This window comes from Rhinolophus sinicus, chromosome 5, assembly GCF_057876585.1.
Source record: "Rhinolophus sinicus isolate RSI-liver-muscle chromosome 5, RSI-T2T, whole genome shotgun sequence".
Lineage (NCBI taxonomy): Eukaryota > Metazoa > Chordata > Mammalia > Chiroptera > Rhinolophidae > Rhinolophus > Rhinolophus sinicus.
In genome coordinates this window covers 72,306,524-72,323,689 of record NC_142505.1, presented here as the reverse complement: position 1 = coordinate 72,323,689, position 17,166 = coordinate 72,306,524, and the positions used below count along the sequence as shown (strand labels likewise).

At 56.9% G+C, this 17,166-nt stretch overlaps 1 protein-coding gene across 4 annotated transcripts; it reads right to left on the bottom strand.

The window, feature by feature from the left end:
* Nucleotides 1-168: 168 nt before the first annotated feature.
* Nucleotides 169-14,863, bottom strand: DBN1 (drebrin 1). Of its 4 annotated transcripts, none has more exons than XM_074313401.2 (15): nucleotides 14,624-14,863; nucleotides 10,147-10,202; nucleotides 9,468-9,580; nucleotides 9,197-9,271; nucleotides 8,936-9,082; nucleotides 8,748-8,825; nucleotides 8,344-8,495; nucleotides 8,189-8,252; nucleotides 4,291-4,350; nucleotides 4,077-4,200; nucleotides 3,189-3,326; nucleotides 2,691-2,861; nucleotides 1,609-2,282; nucleotides 1,210-1,312; nucleotides 169-1,047 (listed from the first exon to the last, which is right to left on the bottom strand). In XM_074313401.2, exons 1-15 carry the CDS (start codon nucleotides 14,707-14,709, stop codon nucleotides 977-979), a joined length of 2,112 nt encoding a protein of 703 aa, XP_074169502.1. In that variant the 5' UTR covers nucleotides 14,710-14,863; the 3' UTR covers nucleotides 169-976. The 4 variants fall into 4 exon arrangements, with proteins under 4 accessions (XP_074169502.1, XP_074169503.1, XP_074169505.1 ...); XM_074313402.2 differs by having other exon boundaries at nucleotides 4,297-4,350; nucleotides 14,624-14,853; XM_074313404.2 differs by lacking the exon at nucleotides 3,189-3,326 and having other exon boundaries at nucleotides 4,297-4,350; nucleotides 14,624-14,851.
* Between the last annotated feature and the right edge of the window lie 2,303 nt (nucleotides 14,864-17,166).

Below are 17,166 nucleotides of genomic sequence, written 5' to 3'. Positions count from 1 at the left end.
CCACAGCCTCGTTACCCGCGGGAGCCTCAGACCTCCACCCTCCCTGCCCATGAGATCACACTGAGGGCGATCTCTGCGGCCTTGGAAGTGGGAGGAGTTGGAAATGGGGGTCCGGGCTGGCGGCCCACCCCAGATCCGCCCCTGGAGGCCCGGAGCAGCAGGCCCGAAGGGATCTGGATTTCTTTATTAACAGACATGAGCACGACCCGTTACATAAGTTTGTGCTTTCCAAAAAACAGTTACTGAATGTGAAAAAGGAACCCAAGCAAAGAGGAATTGGGGCGGAGCCCCCAAAGCCCCTGGCCCCACCCATAGCCCTGTCCTGAATCGCGCCTAAGGCCTCCAGCCTGGGACCCGCCCAGCAGGAGGCGAGCAGGAAAGGGCTGGGAAGCTGAGGGGCCCCAGCTGGGCCTGCTACTTCCTTTGGGCCGGGTGGGGAGGGGTCAAGAGAAGGGCGGGGAGGGGGTCCCAGGGAGCCAGAGCCCACGAGCCATTTATTGCCATGTTTTCAAATTCGTGCAAAATATCTGAAGCCCTGGACAAAGAATACAAAGTGATATTTTTCCAAGAAACATAAAACTAGGAAAAGAGGTGGGGGGGACATTTTCCCACCAGAGATTCCCCCGATGCCAGGCCCCAAGCAGGGTGAGGCCTCCACCCCGGCCAGCTGAGTGAGCAGGGAGGACTAAGCGCTACAATCTGGACCGGGCAGGGAGGGGGTATAATTTGCAACAGCGTCTCAACTACCAACGGGAGAAAAACCAGTCAACTGTACAAGTCTCCTATCAACTTTTAAAAAAAAGGGAGAGAAAAGCTGTAAAAGTCAGGCCCTGTGGGTAGGGAAGCGGCCAAGTTCCCGGCCAGGGCCGGAATCCGGAATGGGTGCCAGGCGGAGCTGCTTCCAGTGCAGGCGCGGCAGGCCATCTGGTCAGAGGCTGGCGTGGGTGGGTGGCCTTGGCAAGGGCAGGCGCCACTGCTAATCTCCACCCTCGAAGCCCTCCTCCTCTTCTGGGACTGGGTCTGCATCCCAGCAGGTGATGTCGATTTCTATGGTGTTGGGAAGGGAGAAGAGTTAGTAGATAAGACAGCAGATCCACGGCCATGTCTTCCAACCCCTGGGAGCTGTGCCAGATATATAGGCGTCTGGGGGTGCCTGTCCTCGCTTGAACCCAGCACCCCTACCCTAATTCCACCCCATCCCAGTGCTACCTGGAGGCTTGTTGTAGAACACAGGAGGCGGAGCCTTCGCACACAGCTCTTCTGATTGGGCGAACTCCTCCTCCTGTGATTGGCTGAAGTACCCCTCACTGGCCTGTAGGAGGAAAGCACCGGGTCACTGGGTCCAACCCAGCAAGACTTGAGCTGACCTACGAGGCCTGAGCCCGTTTCCTTGGCAACCAGTGATTCCATCCCTGGTTGCCAGGGAAACAAATGCCTACCCTGGGAACAAAAGCAGAGCGGGCTCAGGGATGGGGAATGGAATGGAGATTCCCCCCAATAATGTGGATCACAGAGAAAGGGGGTCACTGCTGCAAGCCTGAAAATGCAGGGTCAGTCCCCTGCTCAAGTCCTGACTCCCACCCGTCCCACCAGGCTGCCCTGCCCCACCTGGGTCCCCTCCTTCTGAGTGGTCTCGCCATTGGTCAGCAGGTGTGGCTCCGGCTCCGGCTCCAGCTCCGGCTCTTGATCCAGCTCCTCTAGAGCAGAGGGCAGAACTGGGGCCTGGGGGGCAGCCAGGGGCTCCCCTTTTACTGCTTCCTCTGGGTCACAGAAGGTGGCTGGCGGTTCAGGCAGCTCATCAAAATTGAGGAGACTGGCACAGCCTTCACCTGCTGGTGGCAGTGGCTCCTGAGCCACCTCATCCAACAGGGGCATCTCCACCAGAGTGACCTCAGCACCCGAGGGTGGTGTGGGGGCTCTAGGCTCAGCCTGGGGTGCGGAGGCCCCTTCCCCGTTGCCAGGCCATAGGTCAATGAGGCTGGCTGAGGTGACAGTGTTGGCAACAGCGGTGTCAGCAGCAGCAATGTCGGTTTCAGTGGCGGCAGCAGCCAGGGTGTCTGCTACAGTGGTGTCAGCTATGGCAGGCTCCAGAGGGGCAGCCAGGACAGCCTGTTCTGGAGCTACCATGAATATCAAGTCCTCTGTGGGGCTGCCTTGCCCCCGGGGAGGCTCCAGTGCCTGAGGGGGCTCCTCCACGGAGCCAGCCCAGGCCTGAGGGGCTGCAATTCTGGCCTCCTTACTGGTCTCTTCGCTATCCAGGCCAGGGCCAGGCTCCTGGGTCTCTGTTGCAGCACAAATGAAGGAGACAGATGTGACCAGCTCCCTCAGGGAAGGATGTAGGCCTTGGGCAGCCACCCTACCTACCCGGCCCACCCACTGAGGAGTAAATGACATTCTGGAAAGAAGACCTCCACTAAATGCTCCATGCACCCTCCAGCACCCAGTGGGCCCTGCTGCATCTTTACCTACTGTTTTTAAGATGCTCAGCAGCCCTGGGAGGAAGGCCCGATCCCCACTACAGGGAGAGACACACACTGAGGCTCAGAGGACAGGTCTGACTGCCACTTCCAAGGCAGTGCAGTCTGGGTGATGGGTGGCTCAGATCCCTGGGGAGTTGTTACCATGGCCACGTGGGGTTTCCAGCACAGGGACTGATAAGAGGCCTGGGGCAGCTAGGTCCCCTCACTTACCTTGGGCTGGTGGAGGTGGTGGTGGCAGTGGTGGAGGCTGCGAGGACGTAACCTCATCCAGAGCCCGCTCAATCTGCTCAGAGACAGGGGTGGAGGCCGTGCTGGAGTCAGATGGGCTCCGAGTGGGGATGGGGGTGGGTGCCATCCTCCGGTGGCTGTCCAGGTGGCTGCCTGTGGAACAAACACCCAAGCTGGTCAATGAGGGCCAAGGAGCCAGGTGGGACCAGGACCGTCCACCTTGGGGCCTGGCCAGCACCTCTTCTCTGGAGTCTGGATGGGGGCTGGGAGCTCCCCAGGCCCCCCAGGGGCCAGACCACAACTCCAGACCTGTAAGCCAGGCCAGTGCCCCTTCAGGGCCAGGGAAAAGAGGCAGGCAGTACCTGCCCTGGGGACAAACACCAGAGATCAGTGATCAGGCTGGGGGAGTGACGGTGGGGGGCTGCTGGGAAGCGGGGGGCCCTCCTTACCCCCCTGCCGAGGCCTGGGGCTGCTACCTACATGGGAGGGAGGAAGAGAGGTTTGGGGTGCGGTGACAGGTGATATAGGGAAAGGGAGTCCGTGGAGGGGAGGAAGAGGAAGAGGAGGAGGAGGAAGGCCCACTGTCCGATGCCTTTATGAAAGGGCAGTACGGACGACCTGCCAAGAGAGACAGACAGAAAGAGAGAGAGAGACAGAGGACAAGAGAGGGTCAGTCTCCCCCACCCTGGCCCCAAGGCCTCACCCGCCCCCAGGGCTGGCCCTGGATGTCCAAGCTGCCTTTTGCCAGGGTGCACATTCAGCCAAGCTGGACTATAGCCTCAAGCCGTCAGGACTCCCACCAGCAACAGCCACGCACAGCAAGGAGCCTGCCCCACACAGCCAGCCTCTGTGCAGCACACACCCCGGGACAGCCTGTCCCAACCATAGAGCCCCAACACAGGCCAAGCACACACAGGGGCAAACACTCAGGCCAGCAAAAGGGTGTTTTGGGGGAGGCAGAAGCTGCAAGGAGAATCCCGACAGGGAAAATGGGTGCAGGCTCCAGAGCCAGCTCACCCTACATGCACCACAGCCCTCAGGTAGGGCTTAGGTTCAACCCCAGCAGGGCCACTCCACTCCCCACAGCCAGGGGGCGCCTTCGCCCATGCCAAAGCTGTCCAGATGGCCGGGGGGGGGGGGGGGGGGGCGGGGCCGACTGCTCAGCCAAGGCCCAACATCGACCTCCCCCTACCCAAGCCTTCTCAGTCCTGCCACCTGGGAGGCAGCGGATGGAAGCACACTTGATGAACAACCTTGCGGTCTCCAAAGGTCCTTGGGCAAGGCTTCCCTTCCAAGAAAGGGCTTCGAAAAGGCTCAAGGCCAAAACCTGAGGAATGGGGATTAGGTGGGGATGGGACCTGGGACTACCTGGTCGGTGGTTGAAGGGAGAGGGCACATCACAGCTGCCTGCAGAGGCCGATGCAACCCGTTCCTGCTGCTTGAAGAATTCCCGTGGGTTGTCAGGCCGCTGGGCAATAATGGCCGCTGCCTCCTGGAGGCACAAGGAAAGGGTCAGGGCCAGGCTGGGCCCCACTGAGGCAGCCCCTGCTGGCCTCACCTGCCCTGTTCCACTAGCTCGCACCTCTACCTCCGATTCTGACTTCTTCATCTGGGTCTCTTCCTCTTCATCCTGCTGGTCACCCTGAAAACCAAAGGTACAGTTCCTGGGCCACTCCACCAGCAGCTCTGGCCTTCGTATAGGTCCATATTTCCTCCATGATCTGGCAGGAAAGGCTTGGAGGTGGCACATTGGCTCCCTTCACCACCCAGTCACTCAGCTCCTTCTCTCCATCCACAAGGCTCTCAGCTACCTCATCTCTAGCCTAAACAAGTGCCTGGACACCTAGCTCAGCTCCGCTTGCTCCTTCACCCCATCCAACCAGGCACCCAAGGCCACCCAGGAGTGCTCCCTGCTTTGCAGCCAACTCTTCTTGAACCTCCTACCCCAGCACCCAGCCAACTGCACCCCCATCACTGCTGCCTGGACCTCAGCATCATGACCAAGGCTTCCTCATTAGTCCCCTGCCTTTGTGCTCTCTTCCCCTAATTTCTTCTCTATACGCCCTGAAAGGACCTTCCAAAATCCAGATTAGACTATGATTTTTCCTAGCTTAAAATCCCTCAGGGGTTTCTCATGAGCCACAGTGAGAGCTGGCTGAATATGGCACATACATGGCTTCTGTTTTGCCAGTACAGTGGTACCTCGGTTTTCAAACGTCTCCGTTGACGAACATTTCGGTTTACGAACGCTGTAAATTTTATGGATCTATGGTATCATTAGATAGTAAAATTCATGCTAAATTTGCAGTTTTAGGGGTTGACTTTAAAGGTCTGGAATGGATTAATCCATTTGGCATTACTTTCTACGGGGAAACCATGCCTCGGTTTTCGAACGTTTCAGAATTCGAACGGTCTTCCCCACTGTATGTTTTTAAAACACGTTAATTAGTTGCCTCCACTTAAGAATTGGGAAATTTCATACTGAAATCAAGATCTCCAATTTCTCTTAAAATGCCAGAAGTCCTGGCAACACTGGCCCATAAGCCCCAAGGCAGCCATTGACCAGAGATATGCTGCAGCCAACCTCACACCAGGTGTAATCTATCCAGTTTGTCACAGTCTCCACCACTCCCTACTGCCCTTCACCTGCTCACTTCACTTGCTGTTTTGAGATTGCAACCTCAGGAGTATAGGCAGGTCAGGCCCCTGGCTTGGTCCACACTCCCCTGCCGCTGCCTGACCTAGCCTGTTACCTCTCCCAACACCCCCCTCCCACCTTGACCCACCCACACTCTGTGAGACGTAGACATAATCAGCAGCACGACATAGCTGCCGTTCCTGGAACATGTATGTCATTCCACTTGACATGGTTGATGGCTCTCTCTCCCTCCCCAAATGCCCCAGCCCCACCCTATCTCCAACTCTTCCTGCTTCCAGCCTCAGTTTGTGTACTGCCTCCTGGGGAAGAGGTCCCTGGCCCATTCAGGTCATTTCCTTCTCTGAGTCCCCACGAGGTGTTCCAGGCACACACCAGATTATACTGAGAAATTTCGTTTCTGGGATCATCTCCCCCCTCTCTGTGGGTGACACAGAGACGAGAACTCAGGTCTGTGTGTGAGCGGCCAGTACAAGGATGAGTTGATACAAGTTTGCTCAGTTGGACTCACTACTACACCAAAAGCTTCTTAATCAGTGTCCCCTGCTGCTCCTGTGGCAAATGAGACAGGAGGGACTGAGGGGAGGAGAAAAAGCTGCAGGTACGGTGGTGAAGTAACAGGGCTCCTTTGTTTTTGAGCACATAACCTAGAACTGAAAACTTTTCTGTCAGGGTGCATTAGGAGAATGACCCTTCAAAGTATCCCCCCTTAAGAAGGTTGTCACTCCAACCGCAATTTCATGTCTTCCAGAATTAAGTCTAAACTGCTCTCCAAATTTCTCCTGCTTCTCAGCCCACTGGGCTCCAGTCAGGCTCCATGCCTTCTCATAGATGTACACCCCACCAGCCTTTGTGGATACTCTGCCTCTGCCTAGTATAACCACCTGAGGTTCCTCTGCCTTATTCAGAAAAAAGACCAGAGGCAACATACCACAAAAGCTTTAACTACCAACAAGGTCAAAAACACTGAAACTGTGGGTAGGAGAGAGATCAATACACTAACCATACGGGTATACAGCACTGCTGTACCTGAACATACTTGGGAGCTCCCTGGCAGCCCAGACATAAAGGGAACTCGGACAAGGAATGCAGTTCTTAGGGGAGAGAAAGCAGAACATCTCCTTAAGCTAAGAGAAAGCATTTTATAGTTCTAAATTCCAAAGTTTCTCACATGGGACCTTCCTTAGAGAAACTGAACTTACTTGTAAGGCCATCACACGGACTTGCTAGAACATTCACTATCACTGCCACATGAGCCACACTTAAAGGGTCAGATGGGACTATAAAATAATGGTTTAAATTCCTTAAGACTGTGAACACACAATGGGATTTATAGATGATGTAATACAGAATTGCACACCTGAAATCTATGTAATTTTACTAACAATTGTCACCCCAATAAATTTAAAAAATAAAATAAAATGAAATAAAAAATAAAATAACAGTACTTCCTAAAAAAAAAAAAAATTCCTTAAGACTTTGCCTCCAATGTTGATCATTGGTGCAGATAAGCCATCAGTTCAGGGGGTTCGCTATATATCTTTTCTACTTTGTGTGCATGTGTGAGTGTGAAATTTCCCATAAAAAGCTTTTTCAAAAAGCCCTTACTCTGAATGGATAAACAAGATGTGGTATATAGATACAATGGAAAATTATTAGCCTTAAAAAGGACATGCTGACACAGGATGAACCTTGACGACATTATGCTGAGTGAAATAAGCCAGTGACCAAATGAAAAATTCTGTGTGATTCCAGTCATATGAGATACCTAGAGGAGTACAATTCATGAGACAGAAAGTAGACTGGCAGTTGCCAGTGGCTTGGGGAGAGGAGAATAGGGAGTTAGTGTTTAATGAGTGCGGAATTTCAGCATGGGAAGATGAAAACAATTCTGGAGATAAACAGTGGTGATATTTGTACAACAATGTGAATATACTTAATGCCACTAAAGTGTACATTTAAAAATGGCTAAGATGGTACACGTCATGTGTATTTTGCCACAATTAAAAATAAACTCATCAATTAATTTTAAAAAGGCCTTGCCCATCTTATTCTTCACCATGTTTCTAACACCTGTCACATGGCAGGTGGTGGCTGGGGTTTGTTGAATGAATAAACTGTGGCTGGAGCTTACCAAACACACATCACCTTCATCTGCCCAGGAGCTGATGTGACCGGAGTCACCTGTGATAGCCACTTAATGCCAGTGTCTGCAGGGTGTCCTGCCTCCTCCCTCCCAGTGTCCTGTGGGTGTGGCCCTGAGTATCACCCACATATCACCCACCTCCTGTCCTAAACTATACCATGCTCAAAATTCCATTCAAAACATGATTTTTAAGGGCCAATCCACAGGTCCTATGGGACACCCCAATATTTGGAGGTTCCAACAGCACCCTTGGAACAAGGGTCTGCTCTGAAGGAGACACTATACACACAGTTCAAATTCATTTGTGTGACTCTGCAGCACTGGGTTATAAGGACCAGTTCTTGAGCCCCCTAAGTACAGGAAGCATGTCTAATCCACACTGAGCCACTCAGGCCCTGCTGGGAGGGGACAAGGGAGCCTGGTCAGCAAGGATCTGGATCAAGATAGATTTTTCTTTGTCTAAAGTATAAGCTTCTCCAAGGAGGTCTCTTTCCACAGTCAGGGGTCAGACCCCACGTGACTGAGTGGCAGGCCTGACACTCCATCACACTCCGTGCAACGGTACCCAGAATGCCCAGCACTGTCCTCAAGCCACTGATCTTCCCACAAAGCCCAGGAACACAAAGACCATCCTCATTTCCCTGACCAGGAGACTGAGAGCCCTGGCTAAGAACTTACAAAGATAGACTGCTCCTTCAACCGCCTCTTGGCCTCTTCAGCTTCTAAAGTCTGCTGTTTCCTCCTGGAAAGATAAGCCGGCAGGCAGCCCTTAGGACAGGCCCAAGCGGACCTGCTGGCTGGGGTGCGGCCTGCGGTGGGCGGTGCTGGCCCACCTGTGCTCCTCAATCTGCTGTTCCCGCTCTCTGTAGCGCCGCTCCCGCTCCTCCTGCTCCTGCCGCTCCTGTTCCATCCGCTCTTGCTCAAACCTGAGTCTCTCATCCAGGGCCTTCTTCCTCTCCTCCTCCTTCCTTAACTCTTCCTCCTTCTGCAACCACCCGTGCCAAGGCAGTGTAGGCCCTGAGCCTGGGGCCCCTTGCTCCTCCTGCCCACCCCAACCCAGGGCTGGGGAGGTACTGGTTCTGGGAAACAGGGTGAGCCCGCCAGGAATAAGTCTCGCCTTCAGCTGGGGGAGTGCATGGAATGGGACACACTATTGAAGGAAGGACCTGGGGTAAGGCCCAGAGCCGCCCGTGGGGTTGGGTCAGCTAGGCCTGCAGGCTGGGGTCCGGGACCACACCTTGGCCTGCTCCCAGAACTGCTCGCGGTTAATCCGCTTCATTTCCACAGCTGCATCAGTTTTCTGGTAGGTGGTGCCCTGCAGAACCAAATGGCGTGGCATGAGCTTAGAGGGCATGTCTGAGGACAGAGAGGGTGGGGGCAGGCGGAGCCCTGGGCAAGACTAGCTGGCCCCAGGCATACACTGACCACCGGCTCAGCGTTCTCATCCTCGCGCAGCCGCAGTCGGTGCAACACAGGGCTGGAGAGCCGCGCCAGCCCATTGGAGAGCCGCTGCCCGATGGCGCCCGCATCTATGTCTTCCACGCTGCTGGCGTTCACGATCACGTCGACACCCTGCAGCAAGAAGGTGTGTTCAGGCAGCATGGCTCCTTTCTGTTACCACCACCTGTATACTGACCCTGCCCTAGGTGGCTGGTCCGCCCTGACCAGCCCGGGCCCCACTCGCACCTGGAAGAACTCAGCCACCTTAGCCACGTGGCTGGCACAAGCGCATTTGCGGGCATCAGGCACATCTTCACCGACCTGCAATGTACCCAACAAAGAGGCTGTTGGGAAAGGACGGGGGGGGGGGGCGGGGGGCAGGGGACAGCAGCCTGAAGCCCCCAGCTCCCTTCCCAGGGGTCTAGTGGGGTTCTCTGCAGTGTTGTCAGTGGGTGGAGCAGGGTGGAGAGTGACTGCTCTGGGGCCTCAGCTCCCTTCCCTGCCCACAGCTGCATACCCAGTTGATGAGCACGTATTTTGGCAGAGCAGCCTGGGAGTCCTTGACGCTGCAGAAGCCGTACATCACCTTCTGGTTCTCAAAGTGGCCCGAGAGCTCCTGCAAGCCCCCATCTAGGGGAATCAGGAGGGTGTCAGGACTCCTGTCTCCTGACCCCTTACCCTGCAAAGGGCCTGGAACCCACAGGAAAGACTCCCCTTATGGGTCTGCAGGCACCCCCCGGGACCTGGAGTTCTGTTGGTGTGAGAGTGGGGTGCAGGCACTAGCTTTGCGTTTAAATCCCCCAGGGCCTGATTTGGGGTAGGACTGAGAAACTGCTTGTTCTTCCCACATCCTCATGTCTAAGGAGGTACTAGTGCCCAATGAGGTAAAATAAAGACTTCAGGCTCAGGAGAAAGTGGGGCTGGTCTGGGCCATCCCTGCTGGACCCCCTACCCGGTGTGACTTTGGGCAAGTCACTGTCCCTCTCTAAGGCTGTCTTCTCATAATCCAACAGGAAACAAGGCTCCCTCCCTCCCCACCCTGGGGAATCTTAGGGATGACCAGGAAGGACCCCTGCCAGATAAGTGTGGGTCTGCTGGATGCAGGCGAGAGAAGGTGGCCTGGAGCCAGGCGGGTGGGGAAGAAAACAGGAGGAGGGGGCGGGAGAGGAAGGCGAAGGAATGGCTGGAATTCTTACCTCCTGACGCTGCAAGCTTGAGGTCATCTGAGCCATCCTCATATGTGTACAGAGCCCTGGGGAGAGGGAGGGGTAGCTCAGAACTGTCAAGGCCCAGGCGCCAATTTGGGGTGGGGATGACACTACAGAGAAGGAGGAGGGACACAGAGGGGGCAAAACAGGACAGGGTTCTGGCTGAGCACTCTCCGACTGACAACTGGAGGGGAGGGGGCCTGGGTTAGGTGGGGAATAAGCAATGGGGGTGGGGTAGAAATCACTGCCCATGTGTCATGTCCTCAGAGCCCTGGCCCTGGCAGCCTACAATCCAGCAAGCGGGTGTGAGATGGAGATTCCAAGGCAACGGTTCCTTGGTTACTGTTCCCTGGCTACCACGTTCCTCATCCCCATTGGCTGTTGCCAGGAACCTACCTGGCGCTGCCTCTGTACCCACTGCCCCTCCCCACCACAGCAAGGGAGGAGGAGGAGAGAACCTGGTGCTCACTCTGCTCAGGGCATCCCCTGGTAACCATGGCAACTCAGCAACTGGCACATGACTGGCCCATCCCAACCTCAATCTCCTGAACACAAAGGACCCCAGGGATCCGCCCTGGGTCTCAATCTCCTCTCTGAAATGGGGATGAGGTCACCTGCTCACTCTTGCCCAGACTCTGGCCCCTGGGTGACCACACTCTTCTGACCTTCTAGCTCCTAAGCCACCTCTGTCCCAGCTGAGGCCCTGGCCTCCTGGGACTGCTGGCCTTTCCTTCTGCCTTAGCATCACCAGAAAACTGACCTAGGAGCCTTCCTCCTTCCTCCTCCCTAGATTTTTTTCTCGCCAGGCAGCAGTGGCACAGCATCCATTTCACAGGCGGGAAGGCAGAGATGTCTGCTCCCAAGGACCCCCTGGGAGGACAGGCCTGGGGCAAGAAAGAAGGGCCCTGTTGAGGAGGCTCCAGAGGGCTCAGCCCCTTCCCCAAGCTTCCCTTTTCCTACTGCCAAGGCAGGAGGCTGGGGGCTTAGAGGAGAGGAGGTGGGAGCACAAGGGAGATGGAGAAGAGAAAGGGACGGAGGGAATCAGAGAGAGGAGGAAGGAAGAGAAAGACGGAAAGTGAAGGTATGATGAGGAAATGAAGGAGGGAGGGAGAGAGGGGAGGAGGGAGGGAAGAGGGAGGACACACGGACACACACACACACACACACACACACACACACACACTTTCTGGGACCCCTCCCTCCAGAAAGGGACACAGGTGGGCTGTGAGGCCCAGAGCTCCTGGTCCAACTGTTGCCTGGGCCCCAGTGCTGGCAGCTGCTTCCCAGCACAGCTGTCCCACCACCTGTCCGGCTGCCCTAACCCATCACTGGGAACAAAGGGCCCTCAGAGAAGCAAAGTCTGCCCCTTCCCATTCCAAAAATGAGAAACTGAGGCAGAACTCTGAGACCCTGGTTCCCAGACACACACACCTCCCAGGGGTGACTATTAGCCTCCCAGAAGTTCTGAGGGCCTTTGCTACACATGTCTTGCCCCTTCCATCCTCAACCCTTGCCTGACCACTTCCAGCCACCTTTCAGCTCCAGCCACTGACCTGACAGAAACCATAGCTAAGTTCAAAGCCTTCAGCAGGCCTTCAACCCTGAGCCCCACCTGCCTGCCTCTCCAGCTAGACCTTCTGTATCCACACCACACACTGGGGTCACACTAGATGGCTCGCGGACGCCAAACACAGTTCTGGATATTTCCTACCCTCGAGCCTTTGCATATGTGATTCCTGTCACAAAAAGGCCAGACCAGTTTCTCCACCACATGCCCACCTCTGGCAGAAATCCCTCAGGGCCCCAATGCCAGCTCCCTAGGAAGCTGTGCCCTGTCCTGAGCTGTACCTTCTCAGGCATTATCACACCCCAGCAGGGATGGAAAAAGGCATCTAAGCCTGCCGCAGATCTCACTGAACCAGTGCTTCTCAAATACAGCAGAGCCGGCCTTGGCCTGGGCCTGGGCCTGGGCAGTGGGAGCTGGTGAAACCGCACGAAGTCAGAATTGGGGTAACCAGGAATCTACATGTCTCACCAGCTCGAAGCCCTGGAGACAGGCACTGCCTCAGACCTAAGCTTCGCGGAGGCAGGATGTCTGACTCAGTCAATCAACACACTTCACTCTCTGGGTCCAGGGTCCAGCCCACAGTGGCACCCAGTAGGTACCTGTGATACTGGCACTAACACTGAAAAACCATCTAGGCCAGAGAAACTGGACTGAGGTGAGTTGGGAGCTGGAGCTCCAAGGAGATGCTGGAGTCAGCTAATGTGGGAGGCTGAGGGCAGGTGGACCCCTCAGGACAATTACACTCTCAGGATGTCAGAGCTAGATGGGCCCTGGATGTCCCAGATATGGTTGAGTCTCCTTGTTTTCAAGAACACAAAAGGAGCAGTCACTTGTGTGTGGTCACACAGTGAGTCTGTCACATCCAGGGCAACACTGGCTCTTCCCACTACACAACCTAACTTCCTGGGGTCCTCTGCTCCCAGCACCTGGACAGTGGTCCATTTCAGATGCCCTGACACAGGAGTGACCACTCCCCTCCTGCTCTCCCACCCCACTCAGAGGCAAGATAACAGAGGGCAATGATAAGCTTCCTTTGCTCAGGCACAATTTTACCCAAGACATCCTCCTCTAGACTTAGTGTCGGGTCTGTGCCTGAGTCCTGAGACCCCACTGCACCCCTGGCTCGGAAATGGCAGCAGGACGTGATCCTCACACCCTTTTTACAAAATGCTACCTAGGCCACTGAGAGTGAATACATGTGTGCATGTGCGAGGCTGTGTGCATCTGTGTGCCACACACACCCAGATGGGATGACGCACGCCAGTGATGAATAACTCACTCTGGCCACACGGATGCTGCTGCGTGGTGGGAGCCCAGCCCTCTGCTGAAGAGGACGTGGGCCAGCAGTGGTTGTGTGGTCCCGCACTGGGCCTCCAGAGCTCTACTTTTGGGGGGTGAGGGCCGATGGGGTGGTGGTAGACAGCATCCCCAGAATGAGTGTGAGGGGGGCATTCTATGATGGACCCTGCCTCTCTTCAGGCAGGGCCCATCGTATCTCGAGGCCAGCTCCTCCCTAGGCCAAGCCAGCCACTTGCCCTGGACTTCTCCCATGATCTCAGCCCCCAGGGGCAGGGCTGGGACAATGGGTGGACCGCCTGACCACTTAGCCTGTGCTGGCCTCTCCTGTGACTGACCTGCAGGACATGAGAGCTTGTCTCCCGCGTCCATCCCTCCAGGCCTGGCTGCCCGCCAGTGCTGCAGTACCGTGGCACAGATACCTCAACACTTGTCCCCTCCTCCAGCCCCCAGGTCAGTGTCCCTTCCCAAATGCCTTCCCAGGGTGAGGGTAAGGCCAGCTCAAGTGAGGTCCCTCAGGCCTGCCCTCACTCTGTGCCTCAGTTTCCTGCCTGCCAGGGGTAGAAGAGGCCTGGGAACAGAATGGGTACCTGCCCCAAGTGAAGAGTCTTTTGGGGGGATGATTCCTGAATGGGGCAGTGTGGAACCCGTTGGCTTTCCTACCACCCTGGGGACTCCAGCCTCAGAGCAGGTGGTCCACCCCTCCCAGAGCTCGGGGAGACAACAGCTGGGGAGGGGGAAGAGGGCAGCCCAGCTCCTCCCCCACCAGGGAGCCGAGAGCCCCTTGCCACTGTGCGATGGGGCTAGGAGCTCAGTGGATTTACTCAACTCTCATCCCTCTCTAGGGGCTCCCTCCACGCGTGTGCGCCTGAGGGCTTCCTCCCAAGGTCCCCAGCTGGCCCCCTTGGCATCTCCCAGCCCAGCTGCCCAGTACCTACAATCCCCTTTATCTCCGTCTCCTCCACGACCACTGAGAGGAACAGGAGTCACTGCACGGTTGCCATGTGCAATGAACGTCTTTCCATCACACCCCAACTCCGAGAGGCCCCCCCGGTGGGCGGGGCGCCTCGGCCCCCAGCCGCTCTGCTCCTCCCCCGCCCTAGCGTTCCTTTGTGCTGTGGCCGGCCGGCGGGGCTGGGCCAGGCAGGCTGAGCTGGCTCCGCTAGCTGGGTCCCCGCCCCGTCACCGCCCGGTCCGCGCCCGCTAGAAGGTAGCGAAGGTGCCCTTGGCCGCCCCATGCACACCTGTCCCCTGAGCCCCGGCGGGGGAGAGGACGGGGGATGGGCTCCTGCAGGACCATGTGGCCCCGGGCCACACGTCCAGATTCTGCGTCTCTCCGGCCCGCGTCTAGCCACCGCTTATACCGCGCGCCTGGGCCGGCCTCGGGGCGCTCGGGGCCGGCAGCACCCCGCCCGGCCCCTCCCCGGCGCGCACAAAGGCAGCCCCTCCCGACCCTCCCAGGCCGCTCCACCATTTCGGGGTCGCCCCCTCCCTTCCCTGCAGCCGTGCGGCGGGCCGGGTGGAAACAAAGGCGCGGCGGCGGCGGCGGCGGCGGCGGCGGCGCGGGGACAAAGGGGCCGGGGGGCGGGGGCGGGGGCTCACCAGTCGGCCGCGCTCTCCTCCCGGATCACCTCCTCGTACGCCGCCAGCAGCTCCAGGCGGTGGCCGCTGAAGCTGACGCCGGCCATACTGCGGGCCGGACCCAGGCCGAACGGACAGACGCACGGACGGACGGACAGAGGAGGGAGGGAACGAGGGAGTCACCGCCACCGCCGCCTCGGAGACTCTGCAGCGTTGAGAGCCTAGCGAGCCAGCGGCCGGGGGAGGGGAGCCGGCCGGCGGGGGGCGGGGGGCGCTGGCTCCGCCCGGCTCGTCCCTCCGCGCTCGGTCCTAGCGCCGCCCGGGCCCTGCCCAGGGGGAGGCCTGCCCCCCCTTCCTGGCCTGCCCCAGGCGCCCCCGCGCCCCTCACCCACCGCCCCTGCGTCCGCACCCGGGCCAACCTGCCCCTCCTCTCCCGAGGCCCATCGCCACCGCGTCCCAAACCCTCACCTACCGTGTTCCAAACCCTCACCTACCGTGTTCCCAGCCTAAGGTACTCACCCTCTTCCCCAGCTCCAACCATCCCCGTCCCCAGCTCACCGACTCTTCTCTAAACCCTGCTTCATTCTTCTCCTAATCAGCTACCAGTCCCAATCCCAAATCCACTTAATTCCAATCCGGCCCAGTCCCATTTGGTGCTTAATAATCTCCATCCTGGTCTCACCCCCATCCCTGATCCATCCCAATCCCCAGCCCCAACCCAATTCACAGAACCCCTTGGCTTTCAGATCAGCCACCCCTGGCCCATCTGCCGCCCAACCTCACCTCGGAAAGGCCCATTCAGTCCATCCTACCACTGTCCACTGCCATCTCTTTCCCAACCCCAATTCCAGCCCCATTCCCAACTCTGCTTGGCATGCACCCCCATTCCCCACACCCCATCCCTAGATGCACCCTCCTCAGTCCAGCCTATCCTGTCCTCGTTCTTATCCTAGTTCCCAACCACGCCTCTACATCCCTGCCTCCTTGACCATTCCCAGGCCCAACCAAGCTCATTACCACAGTATCGCCAGCCTCTTCCACGCCCCTTTCTTTACCAGCAGCCTCCTGGACCCTCTTAGATGGGGTCAGCCCAGGAACTCCTTTGCCTTGACTCTCAAGCCTCAGGCGTCCTGGAGGATCCCAAGTAGACTTCCTTCAAGTAGCAGCATCTAACCCCAGACTCAGGGATGGGTTCCTCCAGGACCAGCCTCCTGGCACTTTTCCCCCCCAAAGCTCTGAGCGCAGAATGCACTAGGGCCTCAGAGGAGTCCCCTGCAGGAGAGGGCACCACTGCCAGCACCTCTAGAAACACGTCTGCTCCTTGCTGAGGTGGGACCCTGAAACTCTCCTCAGTTCCCAGAAGCCTTTCGCACCACCTACAAAGCCACCCCCATCTTCCCAGGGAGGTGATGGAACCTGAGCTAATTACCTAGTCTAATCTGGGAGGTGGTCCAGCTGGGCCTCTGAGTTCTGAGTTGGCCAAGAGAGGAGGAGAGTAGTGTGTGCATTGATCTCCTCCAGCAGTGGTTCCCAGCGCTTTGGAGTAAGAAAACCCTCTTAAAACTCAAAAGAGTTCACAGACCCCTGCCTGTGCCCACTATGCCCATGGACCCCTGACCCTGGCAGTTTCTCCACAGCCCCCACTTGAAGCAAGGCCCAGGCAAGGTCACTAGGATTCTGGGAGGAAACCCCATGGCAGGGCTGAAGGGGAGATCTTGGGTCTCAGTCCCTTCCTGCTTCCTTTGACTTGTCCCAGCTCAGAATTCCTCCCACCTTCCCCTCCCTGGCCCCCTTCCCAGCCTCCTGCTCACTCAATTTCACATCCACAACACAGAAGCCCCACATGCATGCTCTCCCTCAAATTCCTGCCTCTTTCCAGCCATGCCCTCTTTACCATCTATATTTTTATATAAGCTCATTTTAGAATAGTTTTAGATTTCATAGAAAATTTACAAAGATGGTACAGAGAGGCCTTGTATGTGGAACCAAGAGGGTCGCCTGTTTGGCTGCCCTGGAGCCCACCCCTTCTGGTCTTCTCACCCTTCCCCCTCCACATCTTCATCCTGTAATTTGTATATCTGTAATCTGTCTCCCCCTGTCCCTGTTGTTCTTGGAATTGCTCTGGCCAAGGTCACTAGTGACCCCTAAATTGCCAAATTCAGTGGTCCTGTCTTAGTCCCGTTTCTTCAACCTGTGGGAGTGGGGTGACCATTGATCACTACCTCCTCTGTGAGCCTGCCTCCTTTTAGCCCTGAAAGCCACACACCCCGCTTTGGTGGGTGGGTGCTGGGTGCTTACTTGGCGGTCCTCCCACCAGGACTTGGTGTCTATTACTCTCAGCACTGAACACCTTTTAAGCCACTAACACAGTGGTCTCCCCCACCCCCAGAGAGTGAGCTGCCACAACACCCTGGGAGGCTGGTCCAGTGGTTTCTGGGTCCCCAGAGTGCAAAAGTCAACAAAGAGGGAGAATTCAGTTCTGAAGCTGGTCAGTTGCTGTGTGACCTTGGTTAAAATGCTTTCCCTCTCTGAGTTTCCGCTTTGATAATATGTTGTGAGGATAA

Coding starts and splice junctions, on each gene's coding strand:
- DBN1 (XM_074313401.2), bottom strand. CDS start 14,709: ATGGCCGGCGTCAGCTTCAGCGGCCACCGCCTGGAGCTGCTGGCGGCG. Junction 4,201..4,290: donor AGTCAGAATCGGAGGTAGAG/GTGCGAGCTAGT, acceptor TTGTGCCTCCAG/GAGGCAGCGGCCATTATTGC. Junction 2,862..3,188: donor CCTCTCTTCCTCCCTCCCAT/GTAGGTAGCAGC, acceptor TTTGTTCCACAG/GCAGCCACCTGGACAGCCAC.